The sequence below is a fragment of the Ochotona princeps genome, chromosome 14 (genome assembly GCF_030435755.1).
Source record: "Ochotona princeps isolate mOchPri1 chromosome 14, mOchPri1.hap1, whole genome shotgun sequence".
In the NCBI taxonomy this organism is placed as follows: domain Eukaryota; kingdom Metazoa; phylum Chordata; class Mammalia; order Lagomorpha; family Ochotonidae; genus Ochotona; species Ochotona princeps.
In genome coordinates this window covers 28,626,358-28,648,112 of record NC_080845.1, presented here as the reverse complement: position 1 = coordinate 28,648,112, position 21,755 = coordinate 28,626,358, and the positions used below count along the sequence as shown (strand labels likewise).

General features: G+C 51.1%; 1 protein-coding gene across 4 annotated transcripts in view; it reads right to left on the bottom strand.

Moving 5' to 3' along the window:
* TBC1D2 (TBC1 domain family member 2) overlaps positions 1-21,755 on the bottom strand; it is a 42,259-nt gene that overhangs the window by 15,492 nt on the left and 5,012 nt on the right. For 2 of the 4 annotated variants that reach the window (XM_036496746.2, XM_058672350.1), the window contains 4 exons: positions 13,512-13,659; positions 8,031-8,164; positions 5,800-5,981; positions 1,611-1,997 (listed from right to left, as the gene is read on the bottom strand). In XM_036496746.2, the coding sequence (XP_036352639.2) occupies positions 1,611-1,997; positions 5,800-5,981; positions 8,031-8,164; positions 13,512-13,659 (851 nt within the window). Of the gene's footprint in view, positions 1-832; positions 1,153-1,610; positions 1,998-5,799; positions 5,982-8,030; positions 8,165-13,511; positions 13,660-21,755 lie in introns of those variants that run through there. The other 2 variants (XM_058672352.1, XM_058672351.1) reach the window with 2 other exon arrangements.

Here is a 21,755-nt window from a genome sequence, read left to right as displayed (position 1 = left end):
ATGTTACCGCCCCCTGTCCAGTAAGAAGGGGCACCTGGCAGGCAGACTCCCTGAAGTGAATGGCAGTGGGTCTGTCTGCGTTTACACACCTGTGATGTTCACTGAGATATGACACTGTAGCACATGGAACTCCAGGGACACACACAGCTGGCTGTCGGGCGAGTCAGGACTCCAGCCATCCCTCGTGCAGGCCACAGCACCAGCCACTCCATCCGAGAAGTGGATCCCAGCAGATGGGACTGAGTGGGGACAGCAGCACATGGCAGGAGAGCAGCCCTGCAGGGCTGTGCCAGGGCCCCCTCTTTCTAACAACCCAGCTGCACCTGCATTGGAAAGCTGTTTCACTTTGACCCCAAGCTCCACCTCAGACCAAATAGGAGAAATGACCCAGTGACTGGTTATGTGGCTTTTAAACTTTGTTCAAATAAGAGAAGGGAATCTGGGTTTCGCGTTCCCTCCCGTTCTCCTTCTACAGCCTCATATGAAGCAGGAACAGTTGGGGGTGTGCCACACCGACATGAGAGAACCTGTAAGAGCCATGGCTGGAATTTGAACACAGGGAGGAGGCTTCTGTCCACCACTGCTGCTGGTTTTCTTGGAAGTGCCCTGAATTCTTCTCCTTCCCTCCTCTCCCCTGAGCAGCTTCTTGATATGGCCAATCCAGGAGGTCTGAACGTCAGGCGGACACAGGTACCCAAGGAGCTGTGAGTGGATGGGGTTCAGGGCAGCCACTCATAGGCTTCTGGCTGCCTTTGGGGATGGTGGGAGCTACACAAGCTGATCCCCAACCTCAAGCTTCCCAGAGGAGGCTGTAGCCTGGCAGGCATCATACCTCTAGCATAATTCCTGGGCCCAGCGCGGCAGCCTAGTGGCTAAAGTCCTCGCCTTGCATGTGCTGGAATCCCACATGGGCGCCAGTTCTAATCCTGGCTGCTTCACTTCTCAGTCAGCTCCTTGCTTGTGGCCTGGGAAAGCAGTAGAGGATTGCCCAAAGCCTTGGGACTCGGCACCCATGTGGGAGACCCGGAAGAAGCTCCTGGCTCTTGGCTTCAGATCAGCTCAGTTCCGGCTGATGTGACCACTTGAGAAGTGAACCAGCGGATGGAAGATCTTTCTCTCTGTATCTCCTTCTCTCTGTACATCTGCCTTTCCAATAAAAATAAAAATAAATCTTAAAAAAATAAGCACGCACAATTTCTGTCCATCATGCCATAGCTGCTCCCTGCAGGAAGGGGCAGCCCAGAGACAGGGATGAAAGGGGAAGGAGGGTGAGGCTGGCATGGCAATATCTAGAAGCTGCAGAAAAGTTGATGGGCGGCAGAGCAGCCAGTGGACGTGGGTTTCCGGACAAGCACCTAACTAACCTTGCCCAGCTTCAGTGCCCCACCTGTACAGGAGGGGTCAGATGTGGCCGCCTCTTAGGGCTGGCACAAAGCCTAAAGGAGTTGAGGCAGGTCAGTCTTTGAGGATGGACCAGGTGTTCCATCCATTCCATGTCCAGCCCAACATGCGTACTGCAAGGTGACGGGTCATCTCCATTCCATGGAGAAAGGCCCTGGGGTTGGGAGGACCTCCAGAAGCCCCCGGAAGAACAGTCGTGGAGTCCCTACCTTCATGTGCTCCAGCCTCTCCTGCTGCTTCAGGAAATCTCTGTGGGCTGCCTCAGCCAGCTGCTCTGGTGGTGGCGTGAGGCCCTGTGTGACCTTCTCTGAGAGCTTATAGATGACCTGCTGCTTGGCTTCGTTTTTGTCCATGAGCAGCTGCACGTGCAGCTGCAGCTCTTGCACCTGCTGCTCCCGCAGCTGGGCCGTGTGCACCAGGCTCTCCCGCTCCTGCTCCAGGGCCTCCACCCGCCTGCCCAGCTCGGCAATCTGCCGCACCTTGTGCCGCACCAGCTCCAGGCGGTCTTTGTCCTCGGCCGCTGCTAGGTATGCGCTCGAAGCCCTCTTCTCCTGTTGGGCAGCCTCCAGGGCTTTGTGCAGGATTCTCACCAGCTCCTGGGCAGCGGGGAGAGAAGGATCTGGTGAGCTGGGGAAGGCCTGTCCAAGTGTTGGAGGTGGGAGTGCAGGGTACTGCCATTCCAGCTACCCTGACGTGTGCCTAGCAGCCACCCTGGGACAGCTCATCGCGACAATTGCTGTCCCACTTTTCCCATCCAACAGTGTCAGCAGGCCATACAGTCCCCCAACTCAAAACCACGTTTCCCACCAAGTCACAGTGAGGTGTGCCCAAGGGGCTGCAATGGGAAGTGAGAAGTGATGTGGGTAGTGTCTGGGTCATATCTGCCCCCAATACTGGACACCTGGTCCCCAGTTCAGTTCCCTTTCCTTCCTGTGACCCCCCCAAGTGGAGGTTACAGCTGAGAGTCACTCAGCCACCTGTGGAGTCTCCCAGTGTGCTTCAGGCCACAGCATTCTGGGGTTTCTGGGTGACAGCTGCTGATCCCATAGCCTTGGGATCTGTGCCTCCCGGTGCCTTATTGCCTTTAACTTTCCTGGGGCTCAACATCCACAGCCAGGAGCTTTAGCTTCCAGGCCTTGCTGTCACACTCTGCGCCCATTCCTATTTGGAAGCATATGTTTTTAGTGGCTGGCACTTGTAAGCCCAAATTGGAGCATTGGTTCCTGTCGTGGCTGCTCCGCTTCTTTTTTTTTTTTTTTAAGATTTTATTATTATTGGAAAGCCGGATATACAGAGAGGAGGAGAGACAGACAGGAAGATCTTCCATCCGATGTTTCACTCCCCAAGTGAGCCGCAACGGGCCGGTGCGCACCGATCCGAAGCCGGGAACCAGGAACCTCTTCCGGGTCTCCCACGCGGGTGCAGTGTCCCAAAGCTTTGGGCCGTCCTCGACTGCTTTCCCAGGCCACAAGCAGGGAGCTGGATGGGAAGTGGAGCTGCCGGGATTAGAACCGGCGCCCATATGGGATCCCGGGGCTTTCAAGGCGAGGACTTTTAGCCGCTAGGCCACGCCGCCGGGCCCGGCTGCTCCACTTCTGATCCAGCTCCCTGCTAATGCACCTAGAGAGGCAGTGGAAGGCACCCCAAGTGCTTGGGCTTCTGCCGCCCACAAGGCAGAACCAGATGGAGCTCCTGGCTTCAGCTTGGGCCAGTCCCAGCCACTGTGGCCATGTGAGGAATGAACCAACAATTTCTTGCTGTCTCCCCACTTGGAACTGTTGTATCTGCCTTTCAAATTAATGAATAAACAAATCTAAAAAAACCCAACCAACCAACCAAACAAAAAGCACGTGTTTTTCTTGAGAGAAACTTCTCTTTCTCTCTGTCTCTTCTCGTTTCTGTATACCTGTACCCAAACCTGAGTCTTTAAATACATGGTTTGGGAACTGTGCTGTGGTGTGGCAGGTAAAGCTGATACCTGTGACGCCAGCATCCCACATGGACTCTGGTTCAAGTCCTGGCTGTTCCACTTCCAGTATAGCTCCCTGAAAATGTGCCTGGGATACAGAAGATGGCTGAGTCCTTGGGCACCAGAACCCACAAGGTACACCCGGGAGAAGATCCTGACTCCCAGCTTCGTATCAGCTCAGCTGTGGTTACTGCAGCTCTTAGGGGACTGAACCAGTGAATGCAAGACTCCTCTTTTTCTCTGTAACTCTGCCTTTCAAGTTGACAAATTTTAAAAGGTAAAATAAAATAAATAGATCAGTTAGGCAGGACTTTGTGCTAAGCACAACTCTATTCCGGAGAATTGCCAGAGATGAGGGCTTTATTCCAGAAGCTAACATCAAGGCCACATTAACCTGTGGCTTCTGTGGACAGTCAGTGACCCTCCCTGCTCTGACAGCTTCTTTCCCACTCACCCTGGACATCCATTCAGGTATCACATTGACGTTCACCAAGCACCCACTCAGTGCCAAGCTCTAGAGCCTGGTACTAAGTGCTGATGGGGAATGGGGTGGGGGCAGTGAGTCACTACAGTGCAGGAATTCCTGCAAGAGGAGGGGCGTCTTTAGAGAAAGGCAGGCAGGGCCCTTTCAACAGAGCCAGGAAGCTTGGGAAGGCCAAGCAGCAGGTGGGGGGTGGGGAGGGTAGGGGAAGGGCTTTCCCTCTGGCTGACTCCACAGACTCAGCACTGGCCAGGAGGAGCCACAGGAGGGCAGGTAAGAGCCCTTGGGTGGGGCAGGAAGGTGCCTGGAAGAAGGTGATCTGAAGGGCTGGAATGTTCAGAATGCAGCATGGGGTTCTGGGCTCTGCAGAGATCAACATTCCTGACGCTCCAGGGTGACCAGGCGGCCTGGCCCATTTTCTGGTCCAGTTGAGAGCGGAGAGTTTACCTTGGGTTGTAGCCCGGTGGCACGGCTGCCGAGTGTGGGCAGGAGCAGACTCGCTTTGCCTTGCAAGCCAGCACTATAGCCCGGCTGCTGCCTTCTCTTTTCCAGGAACACAACAGCAACCCCTAGAATCCCTGAAGCAGAGGGGTGGGCTTGGGGGAACAGCATCCCAGGAGAGGGAGGTTCATGGATAGCATGGTGAAATGCTCCTTCTAATTTCCTTTAAAATTTTTTACAAAAGGGAGCACCCCAGATTTGTAAGAGGTAGACAGCAAAGTGTCCACTAACGGATGAATGGATAACCGAAATGCACACAGCGGAATATCACTCAGCCTGCAAAGATGGCCTCTCAGACACCTGGCCAGCACCTGGACAAACCTAGGTGCATGATGCCAGGTAAAGGCATTCCTGCAGGATACCCACCTCCACAGGGCTGTGCCCAACTTGATACCAGCAGTTGTTGCATCCCAGAGGGCAGACCTGACCCAGACCTTACTTAGCAAGGAGTTACAGACCTAAAAAGCTACATAGTCATTGTGAAAAGCAGCTCTCATGCACTCACGGCATTAAAATCATTCACAAAGCAAGTGCAAATCCACAGGCTGCCTTGGGAGTGGTGGTGGTGGGGTGTCTCTGGCAGAGATGGGAGAGGGTGGGACCCTGAACATGATTAAAGTAATTCAGTCAGTTGTCAGCCTGCATCCCAGTGCTGAGTCCTACGGTGGCTGGGCCCGTGGAAGGCTCTGTTGTCTCATTCCCTACCCCAAGCCCCATCCTCACTCCACCCTTGCTCCAGAGGACTAAGTCAGGGATGTGGGTACTCACTTGTGTGTATTCTCTCCTTTGGATGTTTCTTCCAGCCCTCTGTGCTCTGTTTATGGCAAGCAGTCCTACAGCGGGCCCATCTCTGTGGTGTGTGCCTTCACCTGCAGCCCGGGGTCCTTGCAAGGTGCTGGCGCCCCGTTCTCAGGCTTCCTGGCCTATAGCACTGTGAGCAAAGACACCTCTATCCTTCCTAAACCGCCCAGTCTCGGGATTCAGTCACAACAAAACATTCCCTGAGACCCTCCTGCCATCAGCTTCTCATGGCATTCAGCCTGTGTCTTCCTCCCTGCTACGATTTCCTGCTCATCGTGGCTCAGCCCTGGTATCCCATGTCCTGTCATGTCACAGCCACCTGTCAGCCCCTCGGCTGCCAGTTCTGTTGGCAATTCTTCCCAGACCCCCAATGCCCTCTCTAAACGCTGTCCTTCTTCCGGAGCGTGTGCCCCTCTGCTGGTAATGCAGGTTTCTGGCACCTCTGCTCTTGATGGCCTTTTGTCACCCAGTTTGAGTGAAAGTTTGTCTCCAAGTAATCCAGAGTGCAGCACTTTGAACTTCCTGTGGTTGCATCTTTGCAGCCCACACAGCCAGGCCATGGCATGGTGCCTAGCTCTACAGAATGTTTGGGATGGGGTAGGGTGGTGGTGAGTGGTGCCTGAGGTCTCCCTGGGCCTGAACTCACCTTCTGAGACTTCAACTCCTTGGTGAGCATCAGAACCTGCTGCTCCAAGGCCACTGCCTTCTCCTGGGCAGTCCGGGTCCTCATGAGCCCTTCAGAAAAGAGCGGGAAGGTGTTGCTCTGGCGCTTGGCCATCTGAATGAGATTGGCAGCCAGGGAGGACTTGGGGCTGGGCTTTGGAGAACCTGTGAGAGGAAAAAGGCTGAGGTTACGATTGAGAGGGCAGTTCGCAGAGGCACAGCAGGGTTCCATGAATATAGACTGTTGGGCACCAGTGTTTGGCACAACAGCTAACACGCTGCTTGGGACACTCACATCCCATATCAGGGTGTCTGAGATTAGTCCAGCTCTACTCCGACACTGGCTTCCTGCTAACATGCACACTGGGAGGCAGTAGGTGATGTCACAAGACCTTGGGTCCCAGCTACCCACACAGGAGACCCAGACTGAATTCTTGGCCCAGGTACGGCTGTCTGCAGGCACTTGAGGAGTGAGTCAGCAGATAAAAAGCTCTGCCTGTCAAATAATTAAATAAACCATGCTTTAAAATGCAGACTTTTTGTTTTTATTCCTAGAGTTCTGGATTCAACAGTCTGCAGGTAGGTCTCGAGAATATGCATTTCTGACCCGCTTCTTGGCAATGCTGCTTCACCTTGTCCAGGGACCGCTCCTGATGAACCGCAGGCAGTACAGTCAACATCTACATGTCCCGTGCTCATTCTGTGTCTGTCTCTGACCTGGGACCCCAACCTGTCTGGTCTATCCGTGTCTGTCTGCCAGGTGGGGTGGGAGGCAGAGGAGGGGGGTTGTAGGTGCCCTGGGATTACATGTGAGTGCCCCACGGGCTGGCTGGGGAGGAAGAGGGGAAGTCAGAGAGCAGAGGAGAAATCCGGACTTCCGCTCCTGCACAGCCTGCCTTCATCTGCCTCTGTGTGTGTGTGTGTGTGTGTGTGTGTGTGTGTGTGTGTGCGACATGGGAAGTTACCCACGGTTGTCCAGGGCTGGGGAGAGGTGGGCTTGAAGAGCTTAAATGGTACAGAGTCTGTTTGGGCAGTGGGGAATAGTAATGTCCTCTGATTGATCAAGCTGAAAGCCACTGAACCCAAGACTTGAAATAGTGTGCAGTATGGCGAGTGACTCCACCAAGGCCCGGGAAGTACCAGTATTGTTATTACTGACCTGACAGCACAGACCTCCTCAACAGCTCATTAGCTCCCCTGACAGCTCAACGGGCACCTTCTCCAGTGTCACTTCCACCCAGCCTGGGGCCAAGGGGCTGGGGGTCCTCTCAGCCCTGGAAAGGCAATTCTCCCAACCAGGGCTGCCTCTTCCAATTCTCTCCCAAATGCATTCCGAGTGAAAATGTGAGTTAAAATTGGCTGCCAGTGCCAGTTTCCACCGAAGTTAAGCCCTGATGGTGTCACTAACTTGTATGAGATGACAGAACACTAGGCTGACCTACGGTACTTCCCGGGTCAGGTGCTCCATGTCAGCTCTCATTCCAATCACCCCAGAGAGGCCTTTAAGACACCTTTCCCCTAGAAAGTGAGAAAGGAAAGAAAGATAAAACCTAGAAAAACACTTCCCTTTGTTGTTCTGAGAGTTTCAGTTTGGGAAGAAAGGCAGCGGTCTCAGGTTGGGCGGCATGAACACATCTGATACCAGCACTGAGCTGTACACTCAGCAGCGGTAAAATGGAAGTTTGTTATGTCATATGGTTGTTTAAAAAGCATTACTGCTCCAATGCATTGTGAGCCCTGAAAACCCAGGAGTGGCCGGAAGATTCTGTCTGATTCAACACTGCAGACTGCATGTACATGCCCACCACAATACCCCACCACCCACTGCAGTGCGATGGGGTGAGGGAGTGCGGCCCCAGGGAGGTGAGGTCCCAGGGGTGGTGCCCCTGTGATAGGACAAGCATCCTTAGAAGAAGGGCAAGAGGGGCCAACATGATGGTTCAATTGGCTAATCTTCCACCTTGCAGCGACAGTATCCCATACGGGCAACAGTTCGTGTCCCAGTTGCTCCACTTCTGATCCAGTTCCCTGCTTGTGGCCTCATGCACACATGCACACGCACATACACACATGCATGCACACACACAGCGAGAGAGAAGACACTCATTGCAGTGCTGAGGGGCTGGTCTCTGGAGATCGATCAGAGTCAGACACAGAGTCAGGTCTAGGGACAGGGGCTCACCTGGAGTGCTGGGGTCGGGGCCAAGGGCTCACCTGGAGTGCTGGGGTCGGGGGCCAAGGGCTGCTCCTCGGACTGGGGCTCCCTGCTATGGGGCGCACCCTCCCCTGGAGAGCTGTGGCCTGGTCCTTGGGCCTGCTTGCTGCTGCGGATGTTGTGCATTGTGTTCCTGAAAGGAAAAATGAGGAGCTGCAGCCTAGCGGCTCTCCCACCCCTGCACCCCACGACCCCAGTGGTTTCAAGTGACTTCCCTAGCCCTAGGCACCCACCCCTGCAAACATGTGTCCCATGCGTGCTACACCCAATCCCTTTCTCACAAGCCTGGTGCCATACACTAGGTGGCTTCTCACAAACCAAGTTTGCCTCCCTCACTCCTAACCCTGCAGCTGGAATACGAGCTCTGTGGGGGCAAGGGTGCCCATTTGTGCTACACACTGACGCAACCAGAATGCTCAGAACAGTGTCTGAGACGCAGAACTTGCTTAACATGGACACATGCGGGCTGAACGCATGATGGACTACTGAACTAATTCTCCTCAATCCCCTTCTGGTCTTCTAACTAGCTACCTGGCTCACGAATCATCCCTTGGGGTGGGCACTGTGGCGCTGTGTGTTAAGCCACCATCTGAGACACCGACATCCCACACTGGTGTGCCCTGGTTTGATCCTGACTCCTCTGCTTCTTATGCAGCATTCCTGCTAATGCATCCTGGGAGGCAGCAGATGATGGCTCCACTGCCTGGGGCCCCTGTCACCCATTTGGGAGACCTGGATAGAGTTCCAGGTTCCTGGTTTGGGGTTGGCCCAACCCTTGCCACTGCAGGCACTAAAGAGAGAGCAGGCAGATGGAAAATCCTCTCCTTCTCTCTCTCTTCCCTCTTTGTTGCCCTGACTTCATGCAGATGAAAACCAGTGAATAAACATTTTTTCGATTTATTTTATTTTTATTGAAAAGTTAGATATATGGGGAGGAGAAAAGACATAGAGGAAGATCTTCTACCAAATGATTCACTCCCTAAGTGGCTGCAACAGCTGGAGCTGCGCTGATCCAAAGCCAGGAGTCCAGAGCCTCTTCCAGGTGTCCCACATGAGTGCAGGGTCCTAAGGCTTTGGGCTGTCCTCTACTGCTTTCCCAGGCCACAAGCAGGGAGCTGGAAGGGAAGCAGAGCTGGCAGGATTAGAACTGGTGCCCATATGGGATCCTGGCATGTACAAGGGAAGGACTTTAGCTGCTAGGCTACCACACTGGGCCTGTGAATAAACATTTTAAAAAACCCACTGGAGGGAACTGGCACAATAGCTCAACTGATCTCCAAGCACCTGCATTCCATTTGGGCTCCAGTTTTTGCCCTGGTTGCTCCACTTCCTATCCAGCTCCCCGTGTGTGACCCGGGAAAGCAGCAGAGGATGGCCCAAAACTTTGGGACCCTGTGGCTGCACAGGAGACCTGGAAAAACTTCCTGGCTTCAGATTGGCTCAGCTCTGGCTATTGCACTCATTTATGCATTGAACCAGCAGATGCAAGATCTTTCTATCTGTAAATCTGCTTTTGTGGACCTGGTACAATGGCTCAGTGGTTAAATCCTCACCTTGCATGTGCCAGGATCCCAGATGGGCACTGGTTTGTGTCCCAGCTGCTCTACTCCCATCCAGGTCCCTGTTTGTGGCCTGGGAAAGCAACTGAATATGGCCCAAAGCTTTGGGACCCTGCAGCTGCATGGCAAACCTGAAAGAACTCCTGACTCCTGGCTTCGGATCCACTCAGCTCTGGCCACTGCAGCCACTTGGGGAGTGAAGCAGTGGATGGAAGATCTTTCTACTTTTCCTTCTCTCTGTCAATCTGTCTTTCCAATAAAAATAAGTAAATCTTTTTTAAAAATCTGCCTTTGTAATTAAATTAAATAAATAAATCTTAAAACAGCCACCACCATCACCAGAGGCCCTTGCTTCTCTAGGTTGCAAATGTTTGCTGGTATCTTCTCACCAGGTGCCCTATCGCGGCTCAGGCCGTAGTTCTGTCCTCTCTTTGGCCTGCACTGACCATCTCACAGTCTTTCCAAGGTGTTTTTTCCAGTTGAGGTCAAGGCCACCCCTCTGAAAAGTACGTGTCTAGGCTGAATCTTCTTGGTGCCATTTCTGTAAGAACTGGACACTAAGCGATCTGTGCTCCTGCTGGTGGTGCTCAGCACTGGGTGACCTATGCCCAGAACTCAGGCTCAACAGATGGCTGGGTTATAGGACGTAATGAGGTAGCACCAAAGACACAGACCACAGGCAGGTTCTAAAGGAGTGGTTGGAGAAGACGGCTTGATGAGTTTGCCTTCCCTTGCAAAGAGGTACAACGAGACAGTGAGGAGAAAAGGAGAGAAGAGGCTCACTAGGCCGTGGGGTCAAGCTGCAGGCTATGGCCTGGGGGGACTGTGGGCTCAGCACAGCACAGTAAGCAGTATTTGAAGACAAGGCACTGGAAGGCACTGCTCCACCTTTTGTAAGGGATAATATTTCCCTCAGATGTGTATTTGAGATATAATCAAAGAAATGTATTTCTTGCTGTATGCATGGGTAGCAGCTGGAAAAATATTGTACTAGTAGCATAATTGCTTAACTGGTAAAAAAAGAAGTGTGTGGTTAAAAAAGAAGATTCTGAGGGGCCAGCACTGTGGTCCAATGGGTTAAGCTGTCACATTCCATATGGGCATTGTTTGAGTCCAAGCTGCTTTACTTCCCACCTAGCCCCTGCTAATGTGCCTAAGAAAGCAGCAGAAGATGGCCCAAGTGTTTGGGTCCCTGCACTCAGGTGGTGGTTGCGCATGAAGCTAGCTCCTGGCTCTCCTTGGCTTCAGCTTGGTACAACTCTGGCCATTGGAGCCATTCAGGGAGTGAACCGGCGGAAGGAAGATCTCTCACTCTGTTTCTCTTCTCTATAATTTTGCCTTTCAATTTTTTCTCTCTTTTTTCAAATAAAAGGAGGATGTGCGTGTAGCCCTATGTGGGAGCCCTGGCCTTGTTACCAAAGTCCCACGTGTGAAGACCACTTCCAGCTATATGGTAGGTAAACAACTCTAAAAACCCTCTTTCCACAAACCCCTAGAGACCAGAAAAATACCAGTACGACCCCTAGCCAGGTTCCAGGAAGGGGAATTCCCAGGGATTGGACATGAAGAAGAACCTGAAACTGAAACACAAGTGGGAAGTATGGACGAAGATGAAGGTGTAGACGAGACTGCTGTCCAGCAAATATCCGCTTTTCCCCCACACCTCCCAGGGCGCAGAGCACTTCCCTTTCTTCTTTTTAAAAGGTTTTCATTTATTTGAAAGGCAGTGACAGGAGAGACAGAGACAGAGAAAGATTATATTTCAATCCCCAGTTTGTTCTTCAAATGCTCAAAACAACCAGAAAGGGGCTGGCCCAAAGCCAGGAGCTGGCAACTCCATGTAGATGGCACAGACCTCAAGGACCTGAGTCATCACCTGCTACCTCCAAGGGCCCACCGCGGCAGGAAGCTGGAACTGGCAGCAGGGTCAGGACTTGAACCCAGACAGCCTGCTGTGGGATGACAGTGTCCTGAGCAACGTCAGAAGGGCTGCACCAAGCACCTGCACCATCATTTGGTGGAAGTCACCTGGCCTGGAATTTTTCTTTCTGGGTAGTTTCCTGATGACTAACTCGGTCCTGACACCATTCACTAGGTCTCTGCAGACGTCTCTCTCCTTGAGTCAGCGGTTTTTGACTTTCTAAGAATTTCTGCATTCCAGTTATCAGCCTGGTTGACATACAGTTGTTTCCTAGTATTCCCTTTGAGTCTTTTTCATTTCTTCTAAAGTTGACAGTATTGGCCCAGTCCTGGTCCTGACTTGAATCATTTGAGTCCTCCCTCTTTGCTTAATCCAGCCCACAGAGATGAAATCAAAGCTCAGCACTCATGATGGGTGGGACTGTGACCTGAATGTCACTATGTCCTGTCACATGGGTGTCACAAACCACAAGATGCAAGAGCTGGACAGGAACCTGGGGGAGGGGTGCACCCCATACAGCCCAAGGCATGGGTTGAATGGGCTGATGTTCATTGTTGCCCACACTTCCCCTTGTCAAGAACTGTCCTAGTGTGTCCTGGGGTTTCCTGTCATCTCTGGGGTGTAGGGGAGCACAAAAACCCCAATCTCAGCAGAACAAGGGTGTAGCACGTGGCTCCCATGGGGACGGGCAGCTGCTTGCCTTCTGAATAGCTCAAGTGACCACCCAGCCAAGGCACTGTACCTGGAAGAGGCATCTCCACATCCACTGGCTTTTCCTGCAGCATTTCCTGGGCCAATTTCTGTGTTAGGTTTGGCTCCAGTTCTGAAAGACCTGGCCAGTATGAGTGGCACACATACAGACTTGTTCTGAAAGGACAGGCTGGTTTAAATGAGCCACATAGTGATAACCACTTCCCTCTTGGCCCACATACTTGATGAGAATGTAAGGTGTTTGGTGCACAGCATCCAGAATGCTCCGAGTGTGTCCTATGCTCATGGCAACACTAGCATCGTGCTCAAGAACAGGGACAGGGCGAAGACTGAAGACACTGCAGCTAGATCTGTCTCAGCAGAGGCCTCGGCTGGGCTCCCTGCAACACCGGCCACGCAGGGTTGCCTCATGCTTTCTTTCTGTGGCTGCCTTAGGCAATGGCATTGATGGGACAGCTGGGTCCTCAGGAACTTTCTTCCCCTCTCAGTTTCTACCCAAGGTACCCTGCTCCCCTTGGCTCCTCCCTAGAGCTGATCCCTGGTAGGTCCTCTCCTTGCCAACTCCCTCCGGGAGGATCAACCATGTCCCATATCCCTCAAGCCTCTCTTCTCCAGCTCAGCTCTCCCCTCCTGGGCTCCAGGTCCCTCCGTCCACAGGCCTGTGGGTTATGCTGCTACGTCCAGCCCAGCAGTCTCTAACACCTGCTTCCCTTGAGGTAAGGTCATTACCGCCTTCCTGGTCACCTCAGCAAAACCAAACATGGAAGCCAGCTGAGGGAGACACCATGCCTGAGTCACATGTGGCCAGGAACCCTAACACAAACTTGATGAGCCACTGGTTTTGCCTTCTAAGAGGCCAGCTTTCCTGAAGTCTACTTTAGCACAGGTGCTGGGGTGCAGAGGTTAAGAAGCTCCTGGGCACACCATGGCCCACTGTCCTAGTGCCTGGGTTTGAATTCCAGTTCCATTCCAGACTCTGGCCTCCTGTTGATGTGCACCCTGGGAGGTGGCAGCGACTGGCTCCAGCAGTTGGATCCCTGCCACCCATGGGATGATGTGGATGTGGATTTAGTTCCCAACTTTGAGCTTTGACCTGAATGTTGCAAGCATTTGCAGAATAAACCAGTGGGAGAATATCAGCTCTCTGTGTCAATTCCTCTGCCTTGCAAATAATACTAATTATTATTTTTAAATCATAGCCACAGCTTGATCAATGGAAAATGAAGCCCCTAAGCCTCCCTCCCCCGGCTCCTCCCTGCAGGAGGAGTTCCATTCCCACAGGCACTTACTGTATTTCAGTTCCCAGGTGCTTGAGGGAAAGATTTTGAAGGGTGGAAGGTGCCGCAGGGGCGGGCTGCAAGGCAGCAGCCACCCCCACGAGCCCAGGGGGCGTCTTCACGGGGCACAAGAACCCCTCCAGCTCTGCCTCCTCTTGCTCTGGGGAAAAGGAAAGGGCAGTCAATTCCTGGCAGCTCAGGAAGGCAGGGGCAGGGTCACCAAGCTGAGCAGTAGCAAAAGGCGCCTCCCACTGACAGCTTTGCAACCAGTGAAACCAGGACGGAGGCTGGCCTGGCCCTTCTGGGAGTGCCTTAAATATGTGAAGACCTGGAGCCAATTCTACACCCTGAGAGACCACCCTGACATGATCTGGGATGCAGACAAGCCCACATGGTTAGGTTCAGTCCCACACTGTTTGCAATGACTGCTAAGTGGAAACAAAGATCCCAAAGCTCTGGAAGAGCTTGGGAGAATCCAGCTGCCTTGCACTCGGCCAATGAAACTGTCCATGAAGAATACTTGTCAACACAGGGTACAGGTATGGGACAGAATACTAAGTGCGAAGGGCCAGATTAAAAGCCAACCTCAGTGGTACAGTAAAAGCCTCAAAGAAATACACTCTGCAAGGGCTGGAACAATGGCTCAACTGGTTAATCCTCTACCTTCCAGTGCCAGCATTCCATATGGGCACCAGTTTGTATCTTGAGTGCTCCAATTCTAACTCAGTTCCCTATTTATGACCTGGGAAAGCAGTGGAGGATTGCTCAAAGCCTTGGGAACCTGTACCACATGGGATTTCTAGAAGAGGCTCCAGGCTCCTGGCTTTAGCTCTGGCTGCTGTGGCCATTTGGGGAATAAATCAGAGGAAGGAAGATTTTACCCTCTGTCTCTCCTATGTAAATCTGCCTTTCCAATGAAAATAAATACATTTTTATCTCTCTCTCTATATATATATACACATATATATGTGTGTCATATATAAATTATACATAATAAAAACATAAAGATTTATTTATTTATTTATTTATTTATTTATTTATTTATTTATTTATTTATTACTCTGCAGCCTTCACAGCAGATATAGCCACACAAATGAGCAGGCCACTCTCACTACTACACTGATTTTTCCAAATTTTCTACAGGAAATGTGGATTCTTTGTATACAGAGAAAAATAACGCATATCCCTCAGAACCATTTTTTAAGTAATTATTTATTTTTATTGGAAATTCAGATATACAGAAAGGAAGACCTTCTGTCTGATGATTCACTCTCTATGTGGCCACAATGGCTGAAGCTGCACTGATCCAAAGCCAGGAACCAGGAGCTTCTTCTGGGACTTCCACACGAGTGCAGGGTCCCAAGGCTTTGGGGGCTGTCTTCAACTGCTTTCCCAGGCCACAAGCAGGGAACTGGATGGGAAGTGGGGCCACCGGAATTAGAACTGGTGCCCATATGGGATCCCTGTGCATATAAGTGAAGGATTTTAGCCAGGGGCTACCGTACCAGGCCCAAAATTATATTTTAAAATATTTATTTATTTATTTATATTGGAAAGACAGATTTATAGAGAGAAGGAAAGACAGAGAAAGATCTTCCATCTGCTGGCTCACTCCCTAAATGGCCACAATAGCTGGAGCTGAGCCAATCCAAAGCCAGGAATCTGGAGTTTCTTCTGGATCACCCATGTGGGTGCAGGGTCCCCAGGCTTTGAGCCATGCTTGACTGATTTCCCAGGCCATAAGCAGCCGAGACATGAACCGCCATATGGAATCCTGGCGCTTGCAAGGTGAGGAGTTAGCCACTTGGCTATAGCACTGGGCCCCAGAAACATTTTTTTTAATCAACAAATTTCTAAAATACAGGCAGAAGCCAGTGTTGTATAGCACGTTAAGCTTTTTCCTGCGATGCCAGCATCCCATATCAGCACTGGTTCAAGTCCCAGCTGCCCTGCTTCAGACCCAGCTCCCTGCTAACGTGTCTGGGAAAGTAGCAGCAGATGGTCCAAGCACCTGGGTCTCAGCCATGCATGTAGGAGATTCAGATGGAGCTCTGGCCTCCCTGTTTCGGCTTGGCCAAGCCACAGCCATTGTGGCCATTTGAGGAGTAAACCAGAAGATGAAAAAGGTTTTTTTTTTTTTTTTTTTTTTTTTTGTCATTCTGCCCCTCAAATAAGTAAATAAATTTTAAACAACAACAAAATACACAGGAGAATAATGTAGTCACAATACTGAATACTAGAAAGCAAAGTAGGATGCTTTTGTGTGGTTACAGATGTGAACTGCAGTTAGACAAGTGGGGTGGGGCTGTTGCTTACTGAACATAAAATTTGGACTTATTTGATTGGAAAGGCAGATCTATAGAGAGAAGGAGAGACAAAGATCTTCCATCTGCTGGTTTACTCTTCAAATGGCCACAATGGTGGGAGTAAGCCAACTCGAAGCCAGGATTCAGGAGCTTCTTCTGGGTTTTGCACGCAGGTGCAGGGTCTTAAGGTTCTGGGCCATCCTCCACTGCTTTCTCAGGTCACAGGCAGGGAGATCGGTAGTAAGTAGAGGAGTTGGGACATGAACCAGTACCCATTTAGAATCCTGGCTTTTGCATGTGGAGAATTAGCCAGTTGAGCTATCATGCTAGCCTCTGAATGTACAATTTTAATTGCTATTAAACAAGGGGTGTCAGGGCTCCGGCCACAGTCCTTGTGGCTTTTATCTTTTCCAAATGTTCTACTTAAGTGATGACACTTCTACAAGTGTCTATGCAACTTAAGCGTTTCATGCCAGGACAGGTTTCCAGAAAGCAGCATTTGCAGAGTATGTGAGAGGAAGTGACACACTCAGAGATGATTTTTGAGTGTCACCATGAGTGGTGTGCGGTAACCACAAGGGGCAGACACTTCCCTTTATGAACCTTTTTTTAAAAAATTAGATTTATTTTAATTTTATTGGAAGTCAGATATACAGAGAGGAGGAAAACAGAGAGGAAGATCTTCCATCTGTTAATTCACTCCCCAAGTGGCCACAATGGCTGGAGCTGCACTGATCCAAAGCCAGGAGCCAGGAGCATCTTTCAGGTCTCCCAAGCGGGTGCAGGGTCCCAAGGCTTTGGACCATTCTCTACTGCCACAAGCGGAAATCTGGATGGGAAGTGAAGCAGTCAGGACATGAACCAGCACCCATATGGGATCCTGGCACACTCAACACAAGGATGTTTGTTATAGAGAGGGTGATGCATCAGGGAAAGAGATAGACTTGTGCACTCCATCCAAAACAAACAAACAAACAAAAAGGCTGCAGATTTAAAAACACTGAAGGCCACTGCCCTGGGAGCCACAGGGAGCTGTCAAACCTGGCTAAGAGAATAAAGCTCATGATGGTGGTAACAACAGTGGATGGTTCATTCATTAATACTTGAACAGGCTCTATTGGAATGGCAGGCAGCCTGGACTGGGCAATCCCCGCATGCCATGCTTCATGACATTTAGGCTGCTGTCCACCCAAGGCTTCCTGGTGGAGCTGGAGAAAGTAAGATAGAGCAAAGCCACCACAAGTAAGGAGCAAGGAGCAGGGAAGGGGACAAAGGACACATGTCTAGGCAACACAGGTGGGCAGAAGCTGGGGCCCAAGGGGCAGTTCTGGGAGGTCAGGAGTGAGAGAGGCCATCTAGGATGAGCTAAGCAAGGCTTCCTGCAGGTAGGACACTGGAGTTGGGCAAGAGTAGAGCCCGTGGGAGGAGCAAGGAATACCCTTTCAGCGCAAAGTGTAGGTGTAGGCAAAAAAAGGGATTCCAGATCCTATCTGAGCAAGCAAGGAAGGGGCCCGGTGAGACGAGGATGGGAAAGGAAAGTCCTAACAGGCTTAATTTTAGCTGGCTAGACACGTGCTGCAGGGCTGCTGCACGTGCTGAGCTTTGGGAGTGTTCAAGGATGGTTTTCATGGGGAAGGTGAAATGACCTGGTTGTAAATCATTAAAACAAAAACAGAAGGGGCCACTGTTGTGTTGCAGCATTGTTAGCCCCAGACTGCAAAAATCAGCATCCCATATGAACACTAGTTTTAATCTCAGCTGTTCCACTTCTTTCATATTTTTAAAAATGTATTTATTTTTATTGGAAAGGCAGATTTGCAGAGACAAGGAGAGACAGAGAGGAGAGACAAAGATCTTCCACCTGCTGGTTCACTCCTCAGGTGACCACAGTGGCTCAAACTTAGCCATCTTCTACTGCTTTCCCAGGCCACAAGCAGGGAGCTGGAAGGGAAGTGGAACAGCTGGGAAATGAACCAGAGTCAATATGAGATCCCAATGCTCTCGAAGGGGAAGGATTAGCCAGCCGAGCGATTGTGCAGTGCCCTGTTCTACTTCCGATCCAGCTCCCTGCTAATGCACCTGAGAAAACAGTGGATGGCCCAAGTACTGGGACCCCTGTCACCCACTGGGAGATTCAGATGGAGTTCTAGGCATTGCAGCTTCCTGGCCCAGCCCAGCAATGCTGGGCATTCGGCAAATAACCCAGCAGATGGAAAATTAGTTTCTTTTTCTGGGGAAGTGAGTCAGCAGATGTTAGATCAATCTCTCTTATCACCCCATCTCTCCCTGTAACTATTTTTCAAATAAATAAACAGATAAGCCTTAAAAAAGAGAGAAAAAAATCAGGAGGGATACTGTTCAGCCTGATCGCTCCAGAGTTAAAGTTTATGGAAATGTTCAGAAAACCACAAATTTAACCCACAGTCCAGACAGCTTACAGAGTAGTCTTTAATCCAGACTTCAAATTGACTCAAAATAAGTAAGATGTCCTTACTCATCAGTGCTTCAGCCATCTCTATTCTTTCCTATCCAGAGCAACACAAGCAATTGTGGTTTTTCTAAAACTTCGCTGTCACAACAAGCACCTCTCGCACAGCCAGTGCCCCCTGCCTCCCCGCCCCCACCCCGGCCCATGATCACATGTAGTTTGAGATCTACTTGATCTCAGTGAATTGGGGACTTCATGTCACCACCAATTGGTTTAACCAATGAGAAAACAGCGGCTGGGAGAGGGGGAGTTCCATGGCTAGAGTTCAAGCCTGAAGTGCTCTATGCTATTTTGTTCTCCACAAAACTGGCAGCCAGGAAGGGGGGCAGGGGAATTGGGGCAATTCATCAGTTCAATCTTCCCAACAAGCAGGTCATCCCGAGATGGGTGGGCATGCGATGGCAAGGCTTGGGTAAGACTGGCACTCCCTGCAGGAGCTGATTTGGTAAGCCCCAGGCTGACCTGGGCTCTGAACTTTGTCTGTCCAAGCTGGAGAAACACCTTCAGTGAGGTGACTGCATAAAGCATCTCTTTACAATGCTCCTTTATCCTGCGCCCTGGGGGCTGCCAGGTCACCAGCCTGAAGAAGTCACTGGCTGCACAAAGAGGGGCCTGGCCCGGGGAAGACATTGGCTTCACAGCAGGTCTCAGGATGATGGGTGGCTGCCTCTGTAGCCCTAGAAGAGGCTGTGAGGCTGCAGATGCAGGCCTAGATTTCAGTAGAGGAATTTCCTTTCCAGCAAGCCTCTTTCCCCCCTCTGTAAAACGGAAATGTTACTGTCTCCTAAGATTTCGGTATAGGCATTCAACCTGGAGGTTGCCAAGTCACCTTGGATATCTGCATCCCAGATGGGAGGGCATGGGTTCAAGTCCCAGTTCCATTCCCAAGTCCAGCTTTCTGTTAATGTGCACCCTGGAAGGCAGCAGTTGGGGCTCAAGGAGTTGGGTCCCTGCCACCCATGATGGAGTGCTGACTGAATTCCAGCACGCTCGTGACCCATCCTTAGCCTTTCTGGGCATCTGTGGGAATGAACCAGCAGATGGGATACTTCTCTGAGTCTGTCTTTCTGCCTCTCATATAAATAAAAGACTGTTGTAAGGGACTTGCACTGTGGCACAGCAGGGTTAAACTTCCTGTAATGCCAGCGTCCCATATTGGGGATGAAGGGTTCTGGCCGCTCCACTTTCAATCCAGCTCCTTTCTAATGCACCTGGCTAGACAGAGAAGGACAGCCCAAGCGCTTGGGTCCCTTTACCCATGTGGGAATTCTAGGACCCTGCACCCAGGGATGGAATTCCAGGCTCCTGGCCTCTGTAGCCATTTAGGCAATGAGCCAGCAGATAGAAGTTCTGCCTTTCCCCCACTCTCGCCTGTCACTCTTATTGAATCAATAAATACATATTTAAAAAGAAAAGACTGCCGTGAGGGGTATGGTGATGCATGGATAGGAGGGTTACAGTGGGAGCCCGTTTTAAGACGATATGCAGAGTCCAGGGCATTAGCCTAGTAGCTCAAGTCCTCGCCTTGCATGTGCCAGGATCTCACATGTGCACCGGTTCTAATCTTGGCAGCTCCACTTCCCATCCAGCTCCCTGCTTGTGGCCTGGGAAAGTAGTCAAGGATGGCCCAAAGCCTTGGGACCCTGCACCCGCATGGGAGACCCAGAAGAAATTCCTGGCTTTGGATCAGCTCAGTTCTGGCCATTGCAGTCACTTGGGGAGTGAACCAGCAGACAGAAGATCTTTCTCTCTGTATCTCCTTCTCTCTGTATATCTGCTTTTCTTATCAAAATAAATAATTTTTTTCTAAAAAGATGATATGCAGTTACAGAAACCCTCTATAAACTACTCCAGCCTACTCCAGCAACATGCTGCTATGATTACAAATTGGTAGGTTTTCTTTGACCATTTCTGGCTCTCTGGAGATCACTGGTTAGGGAAGGTACAACACAAAATTAAATGCTGGAAGCAGAGGAACAGGCCTTATAGATTACCCAACAGCCAAGTGGCAAGTGTTGCCATGGGAGAGGACCTGTGACTCAACGTCTGAGGCGCTCGGCTCCAGGGGCTCACCCTGCTCTGGGTGTGGCAGGCCCTGCTTCCTCAGGAAGGGTGGACATGGAGAGGAGGGGAATCCGGTCCCAGGCAGCTGACCCTGGGCTGGCTGGCTGGCTCAGTGATCCACTCCTATGTGGGCTGGGGCAGGTTTTCCGTGGGCCCTGTTGCTAGGAAGGCAGCAGGCTGTGGGGAAACCAGGAAAGGCCTGGAGGCACCCAGGTCTCCGACCCGGGGCCTTCCTCTGGTCACTGGTACCCTGGTCACTGGAGCAACAAATGCCCTCTGTCCAAACAGCAGGCCTGGCCTGCAAGAGGCCCTGATGTATACTGAGGTAAATTAAAGAACCTGGGCTGGGCTGGAGCATCTAAAGAGCCCAAGGGGTCTAGTCCCTCACATTTCCATTTAAGACATACAGGGGTGGGAGGGTCTCTCCTGGCTTCCGGTCTAAGGCTGACAGTGGACTGTTAGGTTAACAGAGGCTGCAGTTTCCCACACAGCCGTGATTGTCTGGCTTCTTGATGGGCAGGCAGTGGGGCTAGACTCGGGGTGCAGAGGCATAGAAACCTTCCAAAGGGGTTGGCCCAAGAAATAACTTGTGATTGTGCCTGGTGAAATGTCTCAATTGGCTAATCCTCCCCTTGCAAACACCGGATAACATATGGGCTTCATTCGTGTCCCGGCTGCTCCACTTCCTATTGAGCTCCCTGCTTGTGGCGTGGGAAAGCAGTAGAGAATGGTCCAAGTCATTGGGACCCTGCACCCGCATGGGAGACCCAGAAGAAGCTCCTGGCTCCTGGCTTAGGATCAGCTCAGTTCTGGCCGCTGCGGCCATTTGGGGAGTGAAGCAACAGATGGAAGATCTCTCTTTGTTTCTCCTTCTCTCTAAAAATCTAACCTTTCCAGTAAACATAAATAAATTTAAGAGAGGGCCCAGCGCGGTGGCTTAGTGGCTAAAATCCTCGCCCTGAACGTGCCGGGATCCCACATGGGTGCCAGTTCTAATCCCAGCAGCTCCACTTCCTATCCAGCTCCCTGCTTGTGGCCTGGGAAAGCAGTCAAGGATGGCCCAAAGCCTTGGGACCCTGCACCCGCATGGGAGACCTGGAAGAGGCTCCTGGTTCCTGGCTTTGGCACAGCACCCGCTATTGCAGTCACTTGGGGAGTGAATCATTGGATGGAAGATATTTCTCTCTCTCCTCCTCTCTGTATATATCTGACTTTGCAACAAAAATAAAGTAAATCTTTAAAAAATAATAAATAAATCTTAAAAGAGAAGAAATGTGCTTTAAAGGGAGTCGTTGCTACAACCATAAACACATGTGTGTAGGGACAAGAATATATACACTTACACATGTGCTATCGTTACAATACCAAGCATTGTGTCAGGACCTGGGCTTGCATGCA